General features: G+C 42.3%; 2 protein-coding genes across 5 annotated transcripts in view; both read right to left on the bottom strand.

The window, feature by feature from the left end:
- The window catches only part of LOC113029441 (vasoactive intestinal polypeptide receptor 2-like), a 46,607-nt gene extending 41,980 nt beyond the window's left edge, over window positions 1–4,627 (bottom strand). For both annotated transcript variants that reach the window (XM_026180295.1, XM_026180294.1), the window contains exon 1: window positions 4,069–4,627. In XM_026180295.1, the coding sequence (XP_026036080.1) occupies window positions 4,069–4,125 (57 nt within the window). In that variant the 5' untranslated portion in view covers window positions 4,126–4,627. The remainder of the gene's footprint in view (window positions 1–4,068) is intronic.
- A 3,672-nt stretch (window positions 4,628–8,299) lies between these two features.
- The window catches only part of LOC113029442 (disco-interacting protein 2 homolog C-like), a 74,720-nt gene continuing 55,814 nt past the window's right edge, over window positions 8,300–27,205 (bottom strand). For all 3 annotated transcript variants that reach the window (XM_026180298.1, XM_026180296.1, XM_026180299.1), the window contains 13 exons: window positions 27,004–27,127; window positions 26,787–26,908; window positions 26,495–26,606; window positions 24,929–25,038; window positions 24,424–24,554; window positions 22,441–22,609; window positions 19,742–19,912; window positions 18,467–18,528; window positions 18,324–18,381; window positions 14,085–14,159; window positions 13,658–13,832; window positions 13,452–13,575; window positions 8,300–11,789 (listed from right to left, as the gene is read on the bottom strand). In XM_026180298.1, the coding sequence (XP_026036083.1) occupies window positions 11,537–11,789; window positions 13,452–13,575; window positions 13,658–13,832; window positions 14,085–14,159; window positions 18,324–18,381; window positions 18,467–18,528; window positions 19,742–19,912; window positions 22,441–22,609; window positions 24,424–24,554; window positions 24,929–25,038; window positions 26,495–26,606; window positions 26,787–26,908; window positions 27,004–27,127 (1,686 nt within the window). In that variant the 3' untranslated portion in view covers window positions 8,300–11,536. The remainder of the gene's footprint in view (window positions 11,790–13,451; window positions 13,576–13,657; window positions 13,833–14,084; window positions 14,160–18,323; window positions 18,382–18,466; window positions 18,529–19,741; window positions 19,913–22,440; window positions 22,610–24,423; window positions 24,555–24,928; window positions 25,039–26,494; window positions 26,607–26,786; window positions 26,909–27,003; window positions 27,128–27,205) is intronic.

A 27,205-nucleotide genomic window follows, 5' to 3' on the forward strand; every position in this document is an offset into this window, starting at 1 on the left:
AGGGATAAAATGTTCTGGATTAAACTAAACAAAAGAACGCTTTTTTTTCTCCACCAGTCTGTAATCCCAAACCTCCTCCTCCTCCTCCTCTGACCTGACTCCACCACGTCAGACTCATTCAGCTCGCTGAGAACGGTAAAAGCAGCCGAGTCGGCTCTGAAACAGAAGCCTGAGCTCAAGTGTCTGAACATTTAAACACATCAAGGTCAGGGGTATGTTTTAAAAAGGTCTGTCTATTTAGTCCACTGACTACGCAGCTCTGGACTCATTTGCAGTATTTTATATTTGAAGCTACAGCTTTATTCTTACCCTTTCAGACACTTTCATGTGTTTACAGGGAGGAGTCTGAAAGTCCCTTATGGAACAAGACATGGACAAGGACCGGGGTAGGTTGCAAAGTGGCTTGCAGGGGAAGCAGTGAGGATAAGAAGGCTAAAGAAACTTGAATATGACATTTTATATTGATATATTTATGTCATTTACCAGTCTTTGCACTTCAGTGACTATATTTCCATGTGAATATGCTGTTGGAACAATAGAAACATAAGCATAAAGGAACTTTAGAGCCCTTAAGTACATATTTACATTGCATGAGCGAGAGCTGTGATTTCTCAAATGCTGTGCCATGGAATTTGTGACGGCCAAATATTATTACAATATAAAACTAGACAGAAAACTGCTGTACTTTTTCTAATGCTGCTTTAATCATCTGGTTTACCCATCATCAGTTAAACCAGCCAAAGGAAGCCAGTTTACGATGAAACAGCTCAGGCTTGCAGTAAGTGAAGTAGTGTTGAGCAGGGGTGAAACTAAACTGCTGATGATTTATAAAGTAAGACAAAAATTAGGACTTTAAAGCAAAACTGGATGGAAAAAAGCAACAACTTTATCCAAAATTATAATTATGATGAAATTCTGGTTAAAAACCTCTTAAACTTTACGCTGCAGCAGTCCGTGTCTTACACAGTGAGCTGTGCAACACTATGTCAGCTGCTGGGCTATAAACTGCTTTAATAATGCAGGATGAACATGACCCTCATTGTGTAAGCCATAAAGTGCAACCACAAAGTGCACAAAGTGCAGATCTCACCACCAGATAAATGCTAAGAAACCAACTTCAAAGCTGGGACTGAGGGTCAGGTGGAAAAGCAGCATTTTTATTTTATTTTGTTTTATTTATTTATACACACACATTAACATTTCTGCATTTTAAAAAAATACATCTGATGCAGTTTTTGAAGAACTCACGGCTTCAGCCAATCGACTAACCCTGCTAACCTTGTCCGTAGTCTGCAAAGGTCAGAAGAAGCCACTGACCTTTTCACTCCTTCTGCAACAGTTTGAGCTGAGAGGGCCCCACCACACACACACACACACACACACACACACACACACACACACACACACACACACACACACACACACACACACACACACACACACACACACACACACACACACACCTCTCTTTCTTCACAGAGAAGCGTGGTTCGTAAACACGAGTGCCATTTCCTGACGTCACTCTGCAGGATTTCAGTTCAACTGTCTCTGCAGAGTCGCCCGAGGCAGCGCTGACAGTTAAACGTACAAATACAGGAGGCGATTACAAGGGTTTATCACAGCTTAGCTTTATGCATCACAGTGAGAGATGCCATGTGATACATGTCTGATTTTGTGTTTGCAAATGCATGTTTTTAATTGCAGCTTTCACACGTTAGCAGCAAATTACGTTGTGTGCAGTAACTCCTGCATCCAAAGTCTTGTCATTTTTTTTTGCACACAGAGCAGCCAGACTGATCAATACAGGAAGCAGAAGTCATTCAACACACACAGCAGACCTGTGTCATCGTTGTTTCCGAAACTCCTTCCTCGTGTCTAACAGACAGAAACCACAACAGTTTAAAAGTTGAACTTTGAAGTTTGCTGCCTGTATTTACATTCAGTTATAAAGGAGTTGCAAGATGACACAGATGCTGACCAACATCAGCGTTACAAAACAATACTGTTACGGTCAGGTTTCTCTTTTGCCAAATGCTCTGAAACCACAATCTGTGAACCAGCTCATTCCCAAAAAGCAAAACGCACAACTTGAAGTTTTGGAAACGCTGAAGGAAACAGCGTTAGATAGAAGGGATGATGAAAACATCACTGCCTTTTCTCTTGGCTCTGACTGAAGAGACTGAGTCATGACTATGCATGACTCGTCCAAAGTCTGGGAATAAATGCAAGCAGAAAACAAAACTTAGACACACATTTGAAAGGTTGGAAATAAATGTTTGCATCAGTGAGCTTTGCCGAAACAGCTGCAATGCTGATCAGATAAAATGTCATTCATCTAGTTCTGGAGAAATACATATAAAATGAAAAGACTGTCTCTCTTCACTTGAGTATTTTTTTTACACAAAGTTTTTTTTCCCCTCACTTTAAAATAAAAATCATCCCGTTTCTCACTTGAGTGCATTTGGACCATTGATGTCACCTCAATGACGTACACTTTTAAGGACATCATCCACTTGAGGTGTCTGATGGTTTATCCAAACCCACAAAGACCCATTTTAATAAATGAGGCCTGGGCTTCAGTGTCTATATGTACAGGCCTGAGGGTGACTCAGGCATGAGTATGAAAAATTAACTCAGGAGAAGCAGCAGCAGCCATAAAGTGAATCTATAATTTATGTCAAACAAAATGCCAAATGAGAAACCTGCAAATGAAAACGTTACAATGCTGCTTTATCGTGTGATGTTTAATCAGCTGCAGTTAAAGCGCAATGAGTGCCAAATACATGACTGAGGATCAAGAAGTGAGAAGATTCTGTTCTTTTCCACGAGAGATGAAAATTATTTTTTACTGATTTCAAAAAAGTGAAAGTCATGGCTGCAAATATTGTATACTGTATTGTACGCCCAAGTTCAGATTTTCCTGCACCATGACAGGTTTTCACCCTCAGTTAAACATGAGTTTAAATCTCATTTTTAAGAGTGACCTGTTCAAATATCCAGATTGAGAGGTGACAGCGCTAACTTCTGCACAAAAAAGAAAATTGTCAGAGTATTTTCTTAACTACTCAGCCCATGAGTGGCATAAACCCTGAACAGGTTTTGGAGATTCTAATATCCACACATAAAACATTTTAGAGTCACCAGTTAACCTACTGTAACAAGCATGTGTTTGGTCTGTGGGAGAGAATCAAAGCACCCAGAGGAAACCAAATCTGGCACAGAGAGATCGTGCCAAACGCTGACCCAGCAACCACTCGGATACAAAAAGAATTAATCTATGAACTGCTTATTAACTCGAATAGTAAAACTTGTCTTGTTGTAGTTTGTTGAATACAAACAGTCACCTTAAAATCTAAAGAAAAAATATGTGCAAATCTGCACCTAATATTGCTCTGAAATATATATTTGCCCTTTATAGACAAAAGGTCATTCATGGTCCCTGTAAGGACAGAAATGGACTTTAGTCTATATGCCAGTGTGCTGCAGCTCTGCGGGTGGTTTGTTAGAGTCAGTCTGCTGTACCCATTGATTCCCTGCTCTATTTAATCAATGCCAAACAAACTCCTGTTGCTTACCTTCCACTCGTTTCCTGCTCATGGCTTTGTGAAGTAAAATGAAAGTTAATCACGCACACTTTTACCCGAGGACTGAAAGCTGGTCTCACATGAGTTCAGTCTTAATACATTTAAATCACTGTTTGTCTGAGCGCTGAGGAAGCTTTTAATTACACATTACTGTGAAATTAATCAATAAACCAATGCCCAGACCTGGATCAATGCCCAGAGCTCGACTGGTATCTCCCAACGTGTCACAGCCTTGTTCCAAACAACAGTGAAGTCATTTTATTGTGGGTGATAAATACATTGTTAGACTTTATGAACTCACTGTGCGTCTAGTTAATGGATATTCCAACACAATGACGGGATAAAACACGTCAAACCGCCAACTGGGTAACTCGGTAATATTTTAAGACCATAAAATCAGTCATAAAAACATAAAAAGCATTTTGATTCAATTGATATTTGAAGAAAAATAAGCATTAATAATGATAATAGGCGAAGCACTGACCGTGAGGATGAAGGTGAAGATGAGAAGGCGCAGAGCGAGTCGGTGCGTAAAGGACATGGTGGCATCTCATCCAGCAGCGGAGGGTTAAACCCACCTGAACAGCAGCTCTGCGCTCATCTGACTGTCATCCTCTGCAGGAAGCACGTATGTTATGAGAAGTGACCAAACCTCAGTCTTTAGATCGAGAGCGAGGCGCTTTGCTGCACGCGCTTTTACGCACAGGTTCATTCAGCGCACACAAGCGGGGCTCACTTTGGTGCAGAAAACAATTACTTTTAAGTCTTCCAAAGAAGAGCAAGTTTGAGGTAAATGTTTATCCCGATGTGCAGAAAAATAAAGGCACTAAAGTCGCAGCTGGAAGGGTCCAAACTGGCAGGAATCCGCTGCAGGTTGGGACCGAAACCCGGTGTGTTTAGTCCTGTGATCCGAGTTCCAGTGAGGCGGTGGTCCGAGTTCACTCCCAGTTCATGTTCAAAGCAAAGCGCGTCCCCGTCACACGTCCCTCGCTTGTCTCTGAACCAACGCGAGCACAAGCAGCCACAATCTGAAGGCGCTTTCTAGTGAGTGTTGATATTGAAAGCGAACAGCGACCTCCTGTGGATGTGGAAACCACTGCCGACAGGTGTTGTGCCAAACTAGGTATCCCCAACAGAATTTGTTTCCCCTGCGTCGGGAGCACACGCTGGACTGTCCAAGTCACGGACAAACAGTATCCCACATTGTTGATTTTTAGTTTACAAACACTTCTTATAATGACTAACTACTCCTGACATTTTTGAGATGTTAGCTCTTTATACAACGAAGTTATAGTGGGATACAAATAATACCAGGCTGATCCTGCCACAATTTGTTCCCCCTGTGTAAATCACGGACAAACAGTATCCCACATTGCTGATTTTTCGTTCACAAACACTTCTTATTATGACGCATTACTCCTGAAACTTTGAAGGATTTAGCTCTTTATATAGTAAAGTTACAGGAGAATAAAATAGTTATCAGCCAAAATGTTAATGGTTTGTTAAAATAATCCCATCTGATACCCCGTGAGCAATAAATATATAATTTTCTGTTGTAACCCTCAAACTGAATGGTAATGTAACATACTAATTTTACAGATGTCTAAAAAAAGCAGCTCCTTTAAATGGATCCACTAAGGATAAAATTTCGTTTTCGTTTAATGACTCAATCGAGCAAAAATGAGTTTAAACGAATCTTCTCGCGAGGAAAGACGAGACTAAAGACAAAGGCTTTTAACAGAATTTTAAAATTGAAATCTGACGTCTTTGCATCATGATTTTCAGAATAAGTTTGAAACATTTTAAAGGCGCTAAAAACCGATCATCTTACACAATAATAGAATGTGATGCTAGTTTGCCAGCTGGATGCTCGTAGACCCGAGGGCTCCGTCAGTCGCTTCATTTACAAACTTTTGCAATGTCTAAAAGGAAAAAATACATACAGGCACTCTCTCTAAACGAGCAAAGACCACCGTTAACTTTTGCTCCATTGTGTCGCTCTGGAAAAAGTTTCTGAAGATCAGTTGCTCATAGGACAAATGCATGAGGCCTGTCGTCTTTCACATCAGGGATTACATGCTTTCAGTTTGCCTTTGAATTTTAGAAGATAAACATCTGTCTCACAACTGCTTTTACTTTTTTAATCCCATTAATCCTTCTTCATCCACACTGTCCCGTGAAAAGCATTCTTAATGCAACGCAGCACTTTATAATAACAATTGATCTGATTAGGATGCTGACACCTCCCTTACATCCCATAAGAAGCAGAGCCTAAAGCAGACCAAGGACAAGCTGGAGAGATTATGTCTCTCAGGTGGGCTCATGGGTGTCCCATCAAGAGCTGGAGGAAGTGGCTGGAGAAAGTCTGAAACCTGTGTAAGCAGCAGAAAATGGGTGGATGGTCCAGGGGAAAAAAACATGTGAATCTGATTTTGGTGGTGAGCTGTCCCTTTGAATTCTCAGGCCTTTGGAGGTTAAACCTGCATCCACTAAATGTGTTTTCCTTTGGGAGTAATGAGCTTTTTCCCACTGACTGTTTGTGCAACTATTTACAGGGCAAAATAAACCAACTCAGCCTCGCATGGACTTTAATGTGCTGGAGGAACAGGGGAGGAAACCCCATCCATCAGCACCGTCGTCGACCCCACACATCATTTTGTCATTTCTGACTCTAAATCCTCAGAGAAGATTTCACTGATTACAATGTTGGATCAGATCGAGAGGACAGAAATTAGAAACAGGTTTATATTGAAGTTCTACTCTGTTTGTCCATAAGTTTTTCTTCTTTAAATACTGTTTACAGCTAAAAATCTGAGTGAGTAAGAGGAAGCTGGCGACTGAGCCAAGAAACCCAAATCTGCTAAACCTCTGGGAAAGATGGAGACGAGAGAAAGAAGGACAACATTTTTTTCCCTCAAGACAGTGAAGATCACAGGGTCTTCAAACAAACAAAACAGTTGCAGAATACATGGCTTGGTATCAAAAATGTTTATTTTTCAGTAGTTTTTTCTGCATTACTTTCATATTTCCTTCGGTCTCTTTTCTTGGATAAAACCTTTATTTTGATGCTCATACTTGTTTTAAAGAGAATAAGTACACGCACACTGAAATCTGAGCCCTGTTCCAGAAACCAGGTGAGTTTCAGACGTAACTGCCCAAAGCTTCAGAGATTTGCAAGAAAATAGCAGCTGGCAACAATAACACAAAGTCCTCAATCTGTCCACATCTACCCTGTTATGCCCGGCTCATTTCAGACATAACAGAGCATGTATAACCACACAGTGATAATTTTCACTAACTCAAAACTTCTTAATGGCATTCAAAGAAAAACTGAAGGAATGGTAACTAGGAGCTAACCTAAAAGCTTCTCGATAACTACAAAACAATCAAAGCAAAGCAAATGAAAACCAAGCTGGGTGGTTGAGAGGCACCAACCTTCCAGGAGGAGAGAGACAGAGCCAGGCTGGAAGAAAACCAGCGTAAACAAACTGCCAAGCAGGTGAAGTCATTTCCTTTAATAGATGGAAGCTTCTGATACTTATGACCTTAAAGAGGAGGAAGCAAAAATCAGCCCCACCAGCCAAACAAGGTTATTTCAGTTAACTAAAACTAGAAGTGAAAAAAAAACATTTTAGTTAACTACAATAAAATTGAACAAAGAAATAAATAATTTTGTGAACTTCTTAAACTAGCTGAAATAAAATGTGGCTAGAGTTTAGGTTAAGTCTTTATGAGTTTGACCCCCATAACAGTAATCATAAAGACTAAAACTAACACTGACACTAAAGACTAAAGTGCAACAGACTCTGGAAACTAACTGAACTTGAAATTGATAGAAAACAAAAACTAAAAATGAAATAAAATTAAAATACGGAACTGTAACGACACAGATCACAACCCATCATCCATCCAAATAAGACGAACACACATTTCAGAAGCCGAGTTTAAGCTGAAAAGATTAGCAGGCAGCTGTGGTGGGGCAGATACCGGGCTGATGGCCTTCTACAGCCCGTCTGCTGCGGCCTCCTCCACGCGCTCGAGGCTGGAGGCCATCCCGGAGGAGCTGGATCATCTGAGCTACTTGAACAGGCTGCAGGTAGTGCCTCGTGTTACCAGCGGTAACAAAGACATTATGAAAAAGTCAAACCTGAAAAAAATCAGCTGGGAGGGATGAAGAGAGAAGTCTGCTCCCACCACCTGCTAATGGTTTATGTTTCCTGGAGAGGCTGAAGCTTAACTGACTTTTAGTTATAGTGTGATGATGTGAGGAAAGTAAGACATCTGGCTTTTTCTTTAACTAACGAGTGAAGAGTTTGTACAGACAAATAATAACAACCCGAGTCTGAGTTTTAGCCAATCAAAGCACTTTATTGCACTGTATAGTGTGACGGTGAGCCAGTAGCAGGCTCTTATAAAAGTGTCATTTAATCTTTTTATCATGTGTACAAAACAAGTCACACACACACTTGTACCGTACAAAATCAACACTATTTACATACAATATACACACACACACCTAACACGCACACACCCAGACACACACACACACACACACACACACACACACACCATGCAGTCTCCCTCCCATCAATCCCCGAGATGAGTCCTCCGAGTTTCTGATGGGGTTTCCGTCTTGATCTACATTATCCACCTCTCACACACACACACACACACACACACACACACACACACACACACACACACACACACACACACACACACACACACACACACACACACACACACACACACACACACACATCCAGGGACTGAAACATGACCGCTACGCTGCTACTAACAAACCCAAACTGCTAAGTTATCCAAACAAGCGCTAAGCAACTTCTGATATGCATAAAAATAAGTTTTCTGCTCATAAACACGTGGAGGAAAACTGATGAGAAAACTCAAAGTGAAACAAAGAAGAAGAGCGAAGAGATGATGTCACACGTGATTCAGCCACGGGGATGTAAACAAACGACGCTTCACTGTTTCCTCTAAACAACGGCAACGCTCTGAATAAAACCTTTTATACAACCTGCGGAGTGTCTCGCAGGTTTCAACGCTTCCATAGGTCACAGTTAGCCAAGAGTCTCGGCGTGAACTGATATAGATTATTTTAAAAGCTTTTCATAGAGTTATTAAACTATCTGTCTTTAAATCTTATATACCCTCAGTACATATGAGGAAGTGTCTAAGTCAGTGCACATCAGGTGGTAGCTGTTGTACCAAAGCTCCGAGGACGTTCTCTGCCAGGGATTCTTCACTCTGCTGTGGGACTCCTTACTTTCCTTTTTTGAGCTGTTAACTTGTGGAAATGTTTGTTGTCTGATATATTATTAATTCTGCACTTGCTGCCAAACACTGGTGGACGCTCATATTAAACATATATCGTCTGCATGACATTTACAGCAGGATCTACTGTGGTGTTGTACAGAGGCAGAGTTATTTTGTAATCGTACTTTGAGCGACGACTTTAACACAGACAACAACACAGTAACATTTCAGTTTGGCCATAAACACATTAGATCCATGTTTCCTCTCAGTTCATTCAGTTTACACTCAATAAAAAACACTAAAAGTCTGTTTAGACTTCGTTCTTGTTTTCTGTGATGTAGCCGGCCTGAAAAAGCTTTGGGAATTCCACGACATACAGAGGTTACACAGCTGTGTGTCTGATGTTTAAAGTTGGGAGATTATAATACTGGAACAATCATTAAACATAATTATCCCATATGTGTAGAGTGCACACAGGCAGCAGCTGAATCCCTGCGGTAAAGAACGTCCCTGGGGGATTATTGCTACAATAGGAGCTTTTCTATGTAAACTTTATCTGGAGTTCCCTTCGTCCCAACAGACTCCAGATGTTACTGCAGCTACATCCGCATTTACTTCCCCAGACAGCAAGCAGCTCCTTGATTTATTACCCGCACTAATGATTGGGTGCACCCGTCTTTTTTGGCAATAAGACGGAGAAGTGTTTACTTTGTGATTGAGAGTGATTATTGTCTCCCAAGTTTGCACATTCGTTCATTAAAAAAAGGCCCGAGGACGTGTGTGGATTTCATTATAAATGTCAGGAGAAGGATATTTTATGCAGCATATTTTTTTTCAATCCATTTAACCGTTCATATGTATGGAGAGCCACAATTATTTTTTACAATTATCCATTTTCTTTACATGGAGGACCAAAGATACCTTCAAAAACAAACACCTGTCTCCATCCAAAGCTGCCAAAATCATATATATTTTGTTATGTTCATCCAATTTCTGTCATTAGCCATCGTGTGCCAGTTCATATGGGACATATGAAGGACAAAAGCTGCCAAAGTCAAAAATAAAACAGTATCTCAAAAATGAATTAATATGAGATTAAACCTAATAAAAAGGTTGAATTTTATCGTCTTTATTACATCGTCATAAACTTGTTTCTATGTTTATTCACCTGCATATTCAATTTCTGTTTGAATTCTTCAATTAATTTACGTTTCTGTTAGAATTTTCCACTTTATTTATCATTTCTATGCTTTGTCTTGCTTTTCTGCATATTACTAATTTATTTTTGAGTTTTTTGAAAATTAAAAATTTCATAAAATTTCTTTTCGCTGTATTAAATCTCACATTTTATTTATTCGTTTATTTGTTTTGGCATATTTTTTGTGTCCCATACAAATTTGGTCAGTTTGAAAATAATAATAATAATAATAATATTACAGATAATGAATGTTTCCTTTGAGTCTTGCTGGCCGCTGGTCAGAAGGTAGTAAATGTAAAATTGCTGCAGCAACACCTTGATGCTGTTGTCTTTGACATGATGCACAGTTTTCCCTTAAACTCCCTTTAAATAACGATAATAACAACATTTCTTTGATATTCACACAGTGCACTTTGCTTGACATGCTTTGGGTGCTATAGGGACTGCAAGTAATTCAGGAAGGTAACTGAAGGACTGGTTGACAGCTAAGATGATCATAGACGTTTAATGTGCATGTTACAAAATTTGCCGCACGTTTGCTTTAAATGAGACACTTTATAGAAAGCTGCTAAAATTGCATTTGTGGTATTTTCTTTTTAGCCAGAAAGGTCACAAGATAAAAAGACGCAAATCTTTCTTAACTAGATCCAAAAAAGATAAATCGGTGTATTTTTTTCTCAGACTTTGGACACCGAAACGCGCACAGCCACTGAATTTCTCTCCGTTTTTTGGATGTCTCCAGTGTGTTTCCAGTCTCCACATAAATGTCTCTTCTTTGATCGTCTCAGGATAAAAATCTGTTTAAAATCAGTGTTTGATTCACATTGAAACGACATAAAATGTCCCTGTTGCACACATGAACACAGAGACACACACACACACACAGTCTTCACACACACACGCGCAGAGGGTGTGGGCGGAGAGAGCTGCATAAAGGGGCTACTACACCTCATTGTGTTTTAAGTACCTCTCCATATAGATTATTATGTCTATGTACAATATTTATATTTTTACAATAATCTGGCTGCCCCTGCTCTAATTTGAAATAATACCACAAATCCAGGATTTTTTTAATTCAACCGGTAAAACATGATGACAGGTACAGGCTCTAGTACTTCTCTCGCTCTACGTTTACCTCCTAAAATGACACGCGGTGTGACGGCGGGAGCCGGCGCCCCCTACACAGTGTTCCCCTAAGGCTTTCTACAGTGACGAGCTCCTGGTAACGGTCACGAGGTCAAGCGGGGGTGTAAAAATGGTCGCAACACCACTGAGCAACCAACCGATCAATCAATCAACCAGCACAACACGACTAGAAAGAAAACAGACGACTTAAGACCACACCATATGCAGGTTCAAAAATACAGTACATCTTGATTCTGGGAAATAAATGAACAACAACGGCGAAATGCACAGCATACAAACGCATGCTCGCTCTCTCTTAAACACACACAGACACACACGCGCGCACACACTCAGGCTACATGTTGTAGGCCACGTAGATGGGGTCTAGCTGGTCTTGTAAGAAGCCGTCGCGGAGGTGCATGCGCTGTTTCTCGCCGCGGGAGTTGATGGGGATGACGCCGATGTCCGTCACCACGACCACGCCCACGATCAGGTAGTGCTCTTCCAGCACCGCCTTTGTCACCATGGGAACAAGGTCCAGGGCTTCCTGCTCAGAGCCCTCCAGCTCCACCACCACCACCAACAGGTTGGTCCAGGGGAAGACCGCACTGATGGAGACAGAGACGTGCAGGAAGTGTAACATCTGGAGTGGTTTCTCAATTCAAAGCTGTATTAAAGTAGAAATGCTGTGTGTAAATAAGGCCACGTGCCACGCCTCATTTTTCTGGAGCTCTACAGAGAATCACATGACTGAAAAACAAACAGGCTGAACGAAACAGAATTTTCCTTTCATTCCCTTTTCAGCCACTTGAGGGAAGAAAAACTCCACAACAACAAGCTGGTGGAGCTTCAGCAGCTAATAAGTATCAGCGTAAAGACAAAGAGAGCTTGGCCTGTGCTAATCAGCTAGCACAGTTTTCTCATGTTATCCTGTTGTGGTAAACCCGAGACTCAAACTCAGTTCCAATCCAGCCTCTAAACCCTCATCCTGTAACTTTCACTCCTTTTGCTTGCTCGCCTGGAACGCCCAAACCAAAAACTTTCAGTAGAAGTGAGCCACAAAGCCTGCACTGACTCTGCACCGATGCACAGCACTGTGTGTCCAACACACAACTACACATAACTACAGTAATAAACAAAATCCAGTGCCTTTCATGGCACATTAATGCTCATGTTTTCAAAAACAGATTCAGAACTGATTTTAGTTTCTATTTTGCTGCTTTAAATGTCAATAACAAAGGCCAAGAAGTAATAAAAGCAATAAGCCAAGAGCGAGGCGCAGGGCAACGACTAAAGCTCAAGCTTTAAAAAGTAAACCTGGAATAACTAGTAATCACTCGTTCGTGATGTCTGGAGATGTTTGTGTCCATAACAGACTCTAATCCACGCCTTCATTAGGAAACCCTTCAGCAGCCGCAAGACTGAGGAGGAGGAGCCACTGGGTGGGAAGGGTGTAGGGACCAGACTGGAGTTAAACCTTTTTATCCTGAAGCTGGACTGACTCCAGCTCCTCCATCATGGACAGCAGCTGCTGACGACAGTCTCTGCTCTGCTCTGAAAGCCTGCTCTTAGGTCGCTCTAACCACGACCTGCAGCATGACTGGAAAACCGGTGTATGCGTCTCTACGACGAGCTCACTAAGGCTGCAGAGCAGAACGAGGAGCGCTGCCATCTATGGGACGAGGAGCTCAGTGGACGGACAGATAACATCTGATCTGTCATATATCTCTCAGCTCACATTTGGCGGCATTCGCGTGCCCGATTGTGTTGGTTCAGGAACAAAAAAAGATAAAAGTTTTGTTTGCAAATGAAAAATGAACATTTCATCAACAGCATGCATTTTAAATGACACTTAGTTCAGAGGCAGAACTGTCATGGTTTGACTCACCTTAAAGTTTACTGCAGGTCTCTTTTAGTTGTATCTAAACTGCAGGATATTGGATCTGATTAAAGTAGCTTGATTACTGCTAATGAGATTTTCCTCTTGCAGCTTCTTCTCTTACACACTGGTAGAAACACATCTCACAACCAAGCAGCTATTGTTCAGTGATGCTCTGGTGATTGTTGAGGACTAAACTCTTGAATATGGATTTGTTGATGATGGTTTCCCATCTTTACTCTACCTGTAACATTACAATGCGATCGACTGAGCACTGTGTGAATCATTGACATTATTCACTGCTTGTCTCAGTGAACTATCGTCCTCTGTTACATGCTATTTGTGGTCGTTTAATATCCTTCAAAGACTTTGCTGCTGTTGTTACACGTACCACTCCACGATGCTCTTGTGTGCGCGGATGACGGAGGTCTCGATGTCGATGGGGTGGTACCTCATCCCTCTCAGCTCCATGGCCTCCTCCAGAGCTCCCACCACGAACAGAGCATCGTGTCGCTCTGTTCAAGCAGACGCAAAGACACACAGTTAGTCACGGTGCGACGAGGGCGATGACACGTTGCACACAGCGAGACAAACAACCTCCGTTGGCGTCCGTGAGCTCGGTGCGGCGGAGGAAGCCCAGGTAGCCCGTCCTGGCCCAGACGGTCTGAGTGTCTCCGAAGCTGAGTCTGGAGTTGAAGTGGTCGGACTGAAGAACCTCCTCACCGTAACCGCTGTAGTAACCGCTGCCGTTATGAGCGCTGTGAACCCAGATCTGCATACCAGTAAAATTTACGATTAGCTGTGTTGAGTTTACTCTTTGGTCGGTAAAAATATATATTTTTAATAAACCAATCACACTTTGAACGCCTAGCGATGGAATAAATCACAGGACTCTTGCTCATAAATTCTTAGGTTGAGTTAGGAGCTCAACAATTTTGCCCCAAAAATGCCAAAAACAAAGAAAGAACAGGAAGAAGAAAAAGAAGACAATCAGAAAAGAAAGAAACGGGTCGTGTCTGTCGACCTCTCCGAGATGTGAGTCTCCAAGCGGTCCTTTGGTCTCCGGATTGGCGATGATGATACGAACTCCGGGCAGGATCTGAAAAATAAGATGTAAAAATAAAGAATCAAAACAATCTCCCTGCTTCCTGCTTCACTCTGACTCATGCAGGAATACAGCCCCACAAATAGAAGCAGCTGTTTATGTTAAAAACACTTTACATTTCACTGTCGGTTCACACCATCGCCTGTTAAAGCTGCTCGGACATAAAATACATAAAACAACCTTATAAACGGATGTGAATGCACTTCAAATAACAGCCATTTATTATGTTCACCGAGCACAAGTCCTCTGATGTTTTTGCACGTACACAACGAACATCGTGTCAGTGAAGCGATAAAAGAAGCGATGGACTGAGTGGAAAGCAATCATTAGTTTTCTCTCCTCCTCCCACATGCAGTGAGTCAAAAACAACAGCGTGCCGATCGATGACCAGCCCTGAATCATGACGTCCTCTCTTTGTGTGTCAACGTGGGGGAAGAAGACATGAACGACTCGGCGAGCTCCAAGAAAAGATCCATCAGTTTGCTTTCAGGACAGATCGGGACAGTGGAGAGTTTAGGAAACTTCATGTGCTAAAAGCACGAGCTTCAGCGAGCTTTAAAACATCAAACCAAGCACAGTTTGTTAAATCTAAGAGCTGAAAGGCATTTGAGGACTATGTTAGCTTCAAAGCGTTCTGTCAATGTCACATTGTGTCTTAAGTAAGTGGCCACAAAGCTGCTACTCTTCATTTGTAAAATTTTAGGTCTAGGAGGCATCCAAGGTTAGAAACTCATGAAAAATGTTCAAATTCACAACTTTTGATCAAAATGAAGACAGACTCAGAAACCCCTGTCTTGGTATTTAACCAAGAAAAGTCTTTCTCTGTGGACTGCTGGTTTCCGAGGTTCTGGTCTTGAGATATCCTGAATGAATAAAGAAACTAAAGGTTTTAACAGACTGATCATGGTGTTAGCTGATCTCAGTGGTAGCCCACAGCAGTTGTTTTGTCAGCTGACACTCTTCTTCCAATTGTAAAGTACAATTCTCGGTGCCTTTTTTAAACTGCTTCAGCCTACGAACAGTTTCTGTGCATCTGCGAGCTGCTGTGGAACCACCTCCATCCCACATCTCTCTCTGTTCTCCACTGAGCCCTCGCTGCAGCTCCCACAGGAGACAAACCACCAAATATAAATGAGCTGAAGATGGAAATAACAGAAATCTAGAATCTTCTGTCTCAACCGAAGACAGTTTTTTTTGGCAGCTTTAATTTAACATCAACATCTTAACACTGGACTCTGTATGCTTAGTCTTAGTTTCAGAGCTTCAACATGTCAATCAATCAAATCCCTCAGACATGCTGCCTCTTAATATTTAGACATTTTGCACTGCTGTCAGTCCTCCTGCTGGTCTCACTGCTCAGAGCTCAGTAATGAAACTGAAGTAAGTGCTGCTCAGCCATCAGTATCTCTGCAGATCCGAGTTGCTGTAGTACAGCTCTGTATTCAGGAACGTATCACTAGACCTTCAACGCCAACACCAGTTTTAAAAGCTTTTTAGGGAGGTTTGATGTCTTTATCAGGCTGACAGAGCTGAGTAAACACGCCAGAGAGTGAGAAGGGGGCGGCATGGACCAAAAACCCGTCCTTAGTGCCACAGCGCCACTTTCATTTCATTCCTTTAAAAGCATCAAGCTCATTCCAATCACTTTAAAGCCACTTTCACACAGATGCTGCAGCCTTGAACTCTTCTAGAACATATTGAAAGGTTCTTTATCTAAAATCACAAATATCTGACAGATCTGAAATGAAAGCTTTCATTTCAACAGTTTAAACGTTTGTGTTAAGTCTGACTGAGCCCATATGAGAAAAAACACAAATGATAGTCCTCTGAATTCACAGTGAGCAGGTGCCATGTGTCCTGCCCTCTGCAGGTTCATTCCAGGCATCTCTCTCTGCTAAACCAGAGTATTTCCAGTAGTCACGACACATCTGAGGCTGGAGATTTCCTGCTCTGTCCTACATATGAGAAAGGCTAACCTTTTTCCAGAGGTCATGGGCAACAACTTTGTTACCTTTTCCAATGGCCACCAGTGGCAACTCCTCTGATTTTAAAGAAATTCCAGTTTGGAGTCGTCTCTCTTCCACAACATGTGTTTTGCACAACGTGTCTTCCATCCCCAACCAGTCCCAGTTTCTTCCTGTTAAAAGAGAGTTCTTCCTTCCCACTGTTGCCAAAGTGTTTGCTCATCTGACTGTTGGGTTTTCTTGGTTTTCTGTGTATCGCTGTAGGTCAGGCATGTCACACCTGCTCTTAAAACACCAAGAAATCTGCGACATACATACGATCTATGTTACTGTCACCAATTTATGTTTTTCAGGGGCAGAAGCAGGAGTGAGTTATAGAGGAGCATGATGTTACAAGCTGTATGAAGTCTGGAGTCAGTAATCGATGTTACTCCCTTTGTGCCAAACCATAAACAGATGTAAAGAGAAATAATGCAGCACCGTAAAACACAAATAATAAGCAACAATGAATAAGTGAAAATGAGCACGGTTCCATAGGTTTCTGTTTAAAGTCAGGTGCCCTCTGCCTTCTTTATTAGAAATGTTATGGCACTGTCCCAAACACTCGACCCTCACCGACTCTGCAAAGCTCACGGTGATTTGAAACATGACGTGGCATGTTGAGCTTTTTTCACCACATAAACTGACTTAAACCAAACTAATTTTATTAGTCTGCTAAACATTTATACCACTGATGTTTCTTCTAATTACAGCATTAGAAATCACTGTTTAAACCTCACTAAATATCCTAGTGTGAGTTTCATATTTCTGCCGCAGCAAAAGCCAAAAAGGCTGCTCAGCAGCTGTCCTTTCACTGATACATGGAAAGACAAATGCAAAGAAATAAGCTTCAAATAACATGCTGTTCAGCATTTGCTGTTTTTAAATGTACTCTAAAAATAACCTGGTTTCACTGGTCTGCAGCTACTAAATGTGGGCGAGCCGTTTACCAAAGGTTATGATTTTTTCTTCCTTTGCCATCTGCCAGGTGCACATGAGTAGCTGCAATGTCTTTATTTTTTTGCATTTTGTCAGTTATTTGTACATCAAGAAGTAAATAGTTTCCTATATAATAAATGGTATACATTGTCATGGTAACACATGTGAGAGTCAAAACTTTTTTATTTAAATAATATAGCCATCATTACAAGACACCCTTTTTATTTCCTGCTACACGTAAAAAGTGACTAAACAGCAGCTTTGCTGAGCTAAGTAAGAGTTTCTAGAGACTGAAAAATGAACATGGAAGTTAAAAAAAATTACAGTTCCTCTAACGTTAGAGGACTGGCTCAAAAAGTTACTCAATCTCTAACCTCATGCGCACAGCCTGCTATAAAAAAAGGGGGTTTGGTCTCTGTGGCTACTTCAACTCTATGATGGGTGACACGTTTTTATAATTGTCTGTTTTAGACTTTGTTGGGGCTCAAAGTCACTCTGAAGGCTGTAGAAGTGGCAAAGTTCCAACTCTGAGCTCGAACCGCGCATGAACTGAGAGGCACTGAGCGTAAGCATCGCATCCTTTAGATTTTGGCATAAAATTCACCCAGAGGCCTCCACAAAGAAATCTTTCAATTGTCTTTTGAGGCAGAGATTTGGAAAAGGCTCAGACATCGCAAATAAAAATGGTCTGATACGTTACAGGGTTTTCTAGGGTACGTTTAAGGCTTCCTCCTCACATCCACATGAATCCTAATCTAAAACTTGTAAAACTTTTCGGGTCGGGCAGCTCTGCAGTTGCACTAATGGACAAGCACGCATGTTTGACAGCTATCTAATAGTCGTCTCTCTCCTCCCACATGCCCACCGACAGAAAGGGAGGATGAACATTTGAAGGCTCGTCATCGACTCAAACCTGCTGTCTGTTTTGACTCACTGAATGTGGGAGGACACGCAGTGAAAAGCAGAGAATAGTCCTGGAACGTGCTGCCATTAAAATTACATCTTCATCCCGGCGTGTCTTTGGTAATTTGCTGTCAGCTGCTCAGTGTCGGTTCATGTTTCACCTAAAATTTCATGAATCGCCTCTCATGTGGAACTTGAACTTCTGTGGGGTTTAATGAAACCTCTTGTACTTCTTAGCACTATGCTGATTGGATGCTTTGATTTGATTTGAAACTACATGCAAATTTTAATGTATAAATATTAATGCACTCACCTTGCCAGACTCCATCAAGGGGAGACTGTGAGGAGAACCTCTCTCCACTAATCGAACCCTGGAACAAATGTGTTATCGTCAAAACTTTTTGCAGTAAAGCGAGAGGAAGACGGCTGACGGGACTTACTGACAGGTTACCGTACCTGTCGTGACGCAGCGCTCTCATGTCTACGTACACAGTAGTGGGGTCCGGCCCTGAAGTGCCCTGCAGCCAATCACAGTGATCAGAAAGATTTAGTTTCCCAAACTCTCCGACAGCGTTTCACTGGAGCGATGAGCTGACTGTACAGTGGGTGAACAACTTAAACGGGAGAGAAGCAGCTAAAAAAATACTATTTTTGGTTTAAGAAGCTAAGAAGAAGTGAAGCTAAGTGGGATATTGCAGTGATATTTGCTCTCTACGTTTAACTGATCCTCATATGAGGATTATTAATAGTCGCAGGATTCAGGAAACCTGTTGAAGTCCAACAGAAGAGCCCAGCCCTGACCTGGGCTTAAAACCAGGAGCCTCCTGGGTCAGACAACAGCACTACACATGAGCCACTGTGGTGCCAAAACAAAGGGTTCGGTGCCGACACAAGAGGAGGGAGGGGGAGGCACAGGAAAGGAGGTACAAACAGATTCCTTTATGCGAATATACAGAGGAAGCAAATCCAGGAAATTTCAAAAGGAAACTCTAAAGATGAGGAAGATTAGGTCACTAACTGGGTTAAATCTACTGATTTATTATTACAAGTTTTCAATTTAATTTTGCTTTCACATGCAAGGATATCATGAGGAAAGCTCCCAAACAATGACGATGGGAGCGCTAGTTTGGACGACTTCCTGGCGACTTTCACAAAGTAAGTTTGTCATGATTGGGCTTTTGTTTTATGATTTCTTACTATAAGGTAGTCTGTCTGAAGATCTCTTGATAAGCAATTACCAGTGCACGTAGGAGGAAGTCTTACAATTGATATCCATTAACCACTGTCTGTATAAACCTCGGCTCCACCTTAAGACAGACCGACTTTGGGGATAATAAATCTGCACGATTTCCATGCAAATCAGAAATACGGCCACTTGTGTGCATTGCTCATCCTCGGTGCATTTGGTAATCTAACCTGACACTGCGTATGTGCAATGTAACAGCTTTCAGTGGCTTAGAAAATATAATTTTTATTGTCAAACCATCTGAATAACAGTTTCAAGTATTTCTTTAGACAAAGTTTAACCTTGTCCAAGTTTTCCTACTTAGGGACTAGAAATCAGTGAGCAGGAACATCCCTAACCCACTGATAAAAATTCAAAGAATTTAAGCTGCAGAATACTTAGAAGGATAAAACCGTTGAGTGCAAAGCTCCATCTGAACTCTACCAAGTTTTTGTGATAACTGCACGTACAGAATAGTCTGCAGGAGCAGCTGGTTTGCTTTTTACCTGCAGGCAAATGGCCAGGTTGACTCTGCAGCCGAAGGCTGTGCTGACAGAGCGCGGGTGAAGGCCGAGGTCTTTGAAGAGCTTAGAGAAAGAGAGTGTGAGCGCCATCCTGGGCCTCTCCTCTGCCACCACTACACAGGCTCGAACCCGGGACAGATCCAGACCCCGAGCCTGCGAAAGAGACGAAAGGAAAATTATATCTAATCCCAGAGAGTCCAGCTGTGGACTGCTGGAATGAGAGAAAAACCCTTTCAAATATAAAGTTTTTCTTCTGACTTTCTGCCTCTTTAACCTACTTAGTTCACCAGAATAATACGACGCTCAAATCCCTTCTTGTGTAGGTGTTACATAAAAAAGAAAAACTGTGACTAAAAATAAAAAAGTACAAAAGTATAAAGTTTGCTTCATCTGTAGCTGTAAAGGAGACAAGAAAAAAGTGCTTTGTTTCTGCTTTTCTCTCAGCGTTTAACGCTCAGTCTCCATGGAAACTTAAAGACAGATAGTCACTAAAATTAACTCTGTGGCTTCTATCCGTGACCAATCAGAGGCGTCGGTGTCTGTAACTCCAGCTTTCAGATGTGTCCTCGGGCTGAGCAGATGGAGACAGAGTTTATTACCGCTGAGCAGAGGAGAGCGTGAGGGAAGTGAGCTAAGCAGTGTCAGACTTGGTGGAGCTGCTCACTCACATGGAGGCTGTGGGTTTATCAGCTGTGTCACTTTACTGTTCCGTCGTCTTATTTTGAAGGTTTAGCCACTGTGACCACATTCAGACAACTCAAACATCTTTGAGAGCACAAGACAACAGTTCTGCTCTGGAGATTTGGTAAAACGTCAAGATCCACATTAACCAGTACTCGCAGCAGGTGGGGAGCTTGTTTACATGCTGACACAACAAACTCACAGAGGCTGATAAACAGAGCAACAACTAGAGGAACTTGGTTGGTGTGCCTTCTTTTGCAAGATAACATATTTGTACATGTTCTCACTGACTGAGTCTAACTTTGGGAAAAACACGGTCCTGACATCTGTATGGACCAAAGAAAAACATATATATCTATTAGAAGGCCATGTTTTACAGAGCAGGCTTTGAACTGTAGGGGATCGACCACTCAAAGCAATTTACACTCCAACCCACACTCACCTTTTCACACAGCACTTTATTATCTTCTCTAAGGTGCTTTAACTACTCTGCGTTCGCACCTCTGGCCAGTATGGACTCAACTAACCTAACATGTATGTCTTTGAACTGTGGGAGGAAGCCAGAGTAGCCAGAGGGAACCCACGCAGCACATTCAACTCCACACAGGCCAGCTTAGAGGTTTGAACCTGTCTTGCTATAAGCCACAAGTATTAAAAACAAATACGATTTTTTAGGGAAGCTCAGTAAATACCGACGGTCATATTTCTATTTTCATGGTTCCTGTTAAAACCAAGCAAGCTGTGTTTTCTTAGTCTTCATTTTTTACTTTTGACTCCTCCAAGCAGATCCACCTGCAGGCTCGGAGTAGTTACTCTACTCAACAAGAACTTCACAGTGCCTGCAGCACTGTGGACGAGGCAGGCAAGCTGCATGAAACATTTACAGTGAGTCTGGCTTTTTCTTTCACTGTGTGATGTATACGAGTGCTGTCCATTGTTCTTATGTCAGGATGTGTGGATTGTAAGGGTGAGGATCCAAATACTGCTAACATCTCTTAACAGAGAATCCAAAACAATAGAGGTCAGAAAGTAAAGAAACAAATAAATAAATGTTTGGAGCATAGCAGATGCTGTTACAGAGACTACACTACAATGCACCACCTGCATGTGTCCAGCAGGTGAATATTAAAGAAGTACAACAGGAATGACTGCGCGACTGTCGTGTCTCCAGCTGTCTGTGTCTGCAGCAGAGTATAATCGAGGCTCAAGGGGGAGACAGGACTATTCATAGACAGGGAGGGCTGATTAGGGAAGGACCAACACGAGGGTAACAGGACAATCAGGACATTCAGAGGGAGACAGGAAGCAAAACTAACACAGGACGTGAAAGAAAACAAAAGTAAAAAGTAAAGGAAGTAACCAAAGGAAAGTGATACAGACATGAACACTCCCACCTATCACGAGTAGAGGAAACAATCCAAAGGAAAACACAGTAAACATGGAAACAAGAAGACACACAGCAGACATGGGGACAGAGGCATAAAGATGAGAGAGAGGGAAAAACAAGCAGGAACTTGAACTACCACAAGAACCAAAACACAGGCTGGAAACTGAAGCTCGTCACACAGAAATGAACTCTTCAAACACTTGAAGCCTGAACTCTAATCCAACAAAACAAAAACCAGGGCATGACAGAGCTTCTCTTTTGCACACAAAGTAATAAAAACATTGAAGATATCACATCTAGATGAAGAAAAACATGTCGATAGAATGTTTTTTTTCAGTCGATGGCCTCGACCAGGCTGCACAGCCATCAGACTCTGTCCTACAGTTAATCACAGGAGCAAACTGGAGGCTGGACACATGATGTTTATCAGAAGCTGCAAATGTCATCAGAACAAAAAGTTCATTTTTGTATTGATATTTTATATCAGGGATTTCTGTCTCTACTGTTGAAGGACTGTTTGCAGCCCGCTCTTCTGCATCTGCAGCCTTCTGCAAAACCTCCCATATTTGAAAATGGACTTAAATATGTAAACAGACAGAACTGTTGTGCTGACCTTGAGCGCCTCGGTCTGCAGGCCGAGTCCTTTGGTGCAGAGCTCCATGACGCTGTAGGAGCAGAAGGTGTCTCGCACCCTCAGCTGGCTGACGGCCAGCAGCCACAGCGCTGGGTTGGACTCCAGCTCCACCGGCGGGATCAGGATGGACTGGTGGCCAGAATACACGCTGCAGACAACACAAAGGCTTTTCAGTGTGTGTGTCGGGGATCTGCATGTGCCGACTCAGAACAATAACACAAATTTAAAAATGGACGACATGCTTACAAGCACTAACAACATCAGGAGACTGACGAGTGTTGATGATCTGGTTATGTACTGCACTGGTTTGGACAGTAAAACTAACATTCACTCACTCTATAACCAGTCACACTTGCTAAGACTATGATTTATTGTCCTGAGAAACCGGCCAACCAGCACCACAGGGTTGTGTAACAATCTGATGTAAATGTGAGCTACTGTCAGCGAGGACGACGTGAAATCCTCAAGCCGAGGATGATTTGTTTTATTCCGAAGACATTTAGCAGCAGATATCGGCTCCAGACGAGTTGAGTATTTATGAGAAGAAGATTTGAAAGTAAGCAGACCTGCAGGCTGGAGCCAAGATTTAACGATTTAAAGACTGTCGAGTTTCAGACGGAGACCTTTAAACATTAATATTACTTATTATTATTATCAATAAGTATAAATCACTGTTCTTGTATTTTAAGAGGGTGAGGTAGGGATGAGTATAACCAAACCTTCCATGTTAAAAAGCTAATTTTCCCCCCTTTTACTGAAAATACATCAATAAACACTTAAATTGTCTTACACTCAAAGAGTAAGACAATTTATTATTTACAACTCGACCCAACTCTTCCAGGACGTGGATTCAGGTTATCTGGGCAGGAAATGCTCAAATACTTTAGTATATTTTAAATGTTCAACATAAAAAAGTTATATTTATTTATGAATTTCTTAAATTGCCACTAAGTGTTGTCAGCAAACACAATGAGTCACTGCATCCACAGGTTCATGCAATATAATGCAAGAGTAAAAGAAAGGGGGGGGGCTCCAATCTGTAGTTCCCAGCCTGTGTCATGTTACATCCATATAGTGAAGCAGTTTTTAAGCATTGTTCAACTTAAGGTTTTCCTTCCCCCCCATTTAACAGGAGGGTGTTCAAAATAACAACATGCAAGCTTGTTTTTAGCAGCGTGCTGCAGTACTCGTGGTGCATGCAGCTCAGGTTTGAAACCCACTGCACACATTATTAAATGAAAAAAACAAAGAAAGATGAAGTCATGAAACAGAAGTAAAGCATTTTAAAATGAACTTAAATACATAAATATATATTAACCCTCTCGAGGCAGGTGTTGCTGATTTGCAACAGTTAAAAACTAACAACCTGATTACCCCACGTACATATTTTATGAGTTGTTTTTACTCAGAAGTACCACTGCAGGACTCGGTTGTGCATTAGCAACAAAAACTCAATTTGAGCCTGAGAGGGTAAATAAGAGTATTAATCCTTAAAACAGATGTAGGGCTTTAATGATTCACAAAACATCTGCTTTTATTTACTTTTCTGGAAACCTGGGAGTTACTTTGGGAGTACAGTGGGTGTGCCTTTGATTTTGCACCTCGGACATAGTTTTGTTCCATCCTTCAAACCACGGCGGGAGTGTTTCAGAGTGCTTAGCTTGAATAGGGACTAAAAATTTTCTGTGCCATTCCTGCCAGTTCCTGTCCTCCTTATCTGCTCTGAGCTGCTTGATGAGCTATGTTGAATCTGATTGAATAATACACATTGTCTTAAGTGGGATACTAAGTTACTGCAGCTACATACAGTACAAGCTCATATCTGTGCTGCTTTGATTTGGACCATCCATTCTTTAACGTAAAGAAGTGCAAAATGAAATGACTGGAGGATCCTCAAAGAGTGTAAAATGCATATTTAATGGTTTGTAAGTGGGTGGAGATGCATTTAGGAGCTGCACCAACCTGCAGAGACACCAGAGGACGAAGCCGAGTCCGCAGTAAGGATCCAGACAGATGGCAACTTCTCTGGACGGGTACAGCTCACACTGCAGCTTCACTGACCGACAGAAGGCTGCAACTGCATTATGGGACATCTGGAGCAGAGAGGAGACGAGAGGGGAGGGAGAGAGACACACGAAACACACAAAAAGACAAACAAGGAGCAAGATAGGAAGGTTCACAATGAATTTAAATTTAAAGTAAAACATTTCACATTTTTCCCCCCGGTAAATGAATCTTTGAAAAGCGAGCGACATCTTAGTTGGAAGAAGCGGTTTGTGTGTTTGGACTAAGCCCTTCAACTGTGGGCCAAATGTGCTTTCATTCTGCTTTCTGTTTACTCATTTTGCTGCTGCTCTGATGGCTGAATTTCCCTCTGGAATAAGAAAAGTAATGACTGGAGGAGGAGGAAGAGGAGGGGAGTGGGACCAGGCGGCAGTGGTTTGGTGAGGATTAGGGCTGAGCTGACCTGAACTCCGGCCAGCATGCCGGTCGTCGACACGCTGAAGTCCAGATAGGCCAGGCCGTCTGGGTTGGTGGGCTTATAGAGAGCTGGAGGCTTCTTCTTTGGCAGGTCATCTGCAGCATGCACACACACACACACAAACACACACACATATATATTTATTTCATTGCACTCAAGAGCACAGTCTCATTTCAAACACTGACCTCCAGCTGAACCCAGAGAGAAAAGGGCCTCAAATACTCTGCTGCAGCAGAATCACAGCAACATGACTGATGTCTCACATATAAGAAGAGACCGCTTTAAAGCACAAGCATGGTGATACTCTGTGTTTCTCTCACTGTTAACAAATCCCAAGGGAAGACAGAACCAACAACGAACAGTGCTAACAAGCTCTGTGTGTGCAACTGCAGCCTGATAGATCCCTGTCCTACATCACTGAGTATCGGCGTTACGCTGGGTGAGATATTCCTTTATAATCAGTGGCACTCACCCACCGGGTGTATGTGTGTGAGAAGAGCATGTATCTGAATATTCATCTGAATATGTATCTCTGTTTTGCAGTCACAGGGAATATGTTGGTCCCTCTGATATTTTTCACAAACCTACAAACTTCATATTTAAATGATCATCCATGCACAGTTCACATGTTCTCATCTGACCAGTTTCTGACTAGCTGGAGATTTGTTGCTGGTAAGAAAATCTCTACAGCGTGCACTAAACTCAAGGCTCTCACATTTAATCTGGTCCGCACCTGTCTTGAAATTTTGACCTGCCTAGATGAAGCCTGTCCGGTCTGTGCACTCATTAATAGGCAGTTGCACCTCCAGACTGCAGGCTGTGAAAGGTTTGGTTCTCTGGGGTGAGTTTAAGCAGCCGGAGATTTGGATGGCAACCACAGGACGAAGGACAGGGAGCTGAAACAGGCGGCCAACTGTCACATGAAAGTGAACCCTAAGTGATCCCAAAACCACAGCAGGTGCAGATAACCAATTTCTTTAGTGGGTTCACTGAAGAAAACATTAAGTGTTCCAGTTGTTCTATTTAAAGGGTGATCTAGATCTTATTCTTTGCTTTTAGTCATCTTGGCTCAGCTGAACTCAGTAGAGCGATTTGGAGATTTTTCTTGAAGGGCAAAAACAAAGGGAAAGAGTGTCTGTGATTTATAACACGCACATAAAGAAACAGAATTATTTTTGTTTTAATAATAATTGGAAGCCAAAATTGTAATTCAGTTAATTCGATTCAGACCCGTGCTGACAGCAGACCAAACACTAGCGGCGATATGGACTGAGGGGTGTGGAAAAGACACTTCCACACGCATCAATTCAATAAACTGATAACAGACTTGCAGCTACAGCGAGTTTTTATTTTCTGATAAATCACAGAGTGATGGAGCTGTAAAGGCAGGTTTCATCACAGCAGAGGATTTCATTTAATGTGCATTCTTTAGGTTTATATCTGCAACCAGAACTACTCAGACTGCATTGTGAGGCGGCTGTGCACGACCTGCATTTATGTTAAATTAAAGTAGCGTGATTTCCCAGTGCGGATATGAATGAAACGCTGTACCGGTGTCCAGCACTGGGGGCCAGTTCCTGATGTCCACCGTGGCCATGGCCTCTTTGGAGCGCAGCAGCTTACAGATGACGGCGGTGGTCATCACACACACCGAGTGACTCACCTGCACAATTAGAAAGAGAAAGACAGAAGAAGAAATTAAGCTCCCTTTTTTCCCCAGAGGAGATCAGAAGTCAGCCAGAGCCATACGAGTCTGGAATTAGCTGGGAGCGAGAGCTTGAACCTTGGAGGTCTGACTGAAAGAGAAACCGCATCGGTTTAACAGACAAATTAAGAGTCTGACCTCGACAATCATCTTAACAGTGGGCAGGGTGGTGGAGATGTTCTGAGGGTGAGGCGGTCGCACTGTGATGGGAACACAGCCGGCGTACAGGCAGCCGTAAAAGGCTGCGATCAGGTCTATACCTGCAGAAGAAGCAGACACACAGGTGTGAACGATGCTTGCAGTGTCCAGGTGCTGTCACCTGAAAAGTACATTGAACATCTGCATCGTCTCTCACCTGGCGGGTACACCAGAGCGACATGATCTCCTTCCTGCAGACCGCCTCTCTCCATCAGCAGAGCTGCCACTCGCTCCGCCCTCTTATGCAGCTGCAGACAGGTGAGAGAGCTGGACACTGCCCCCTGCGGGAGGTGAGAGGGGGGAACGGTGTGAGCCATCAAGAAGCAACCTGCCACACTCAAAGGACAAAAACTGCAGTT

This window comes from Astatotilapia calliptera, chromosome 9, assembly GCF_900246225.1.
Source record: "Astatotilapia calliptera chromosome 9, fAstCal1.2, whole genome shotgun sequence".
NCBI classification, from domain to species: Eukaryota; Metazoa; Chordata; class Actinopteri; order Cichliformes; family Cichlidae; genus Astatotilapia; species Astatotilapia calliptera.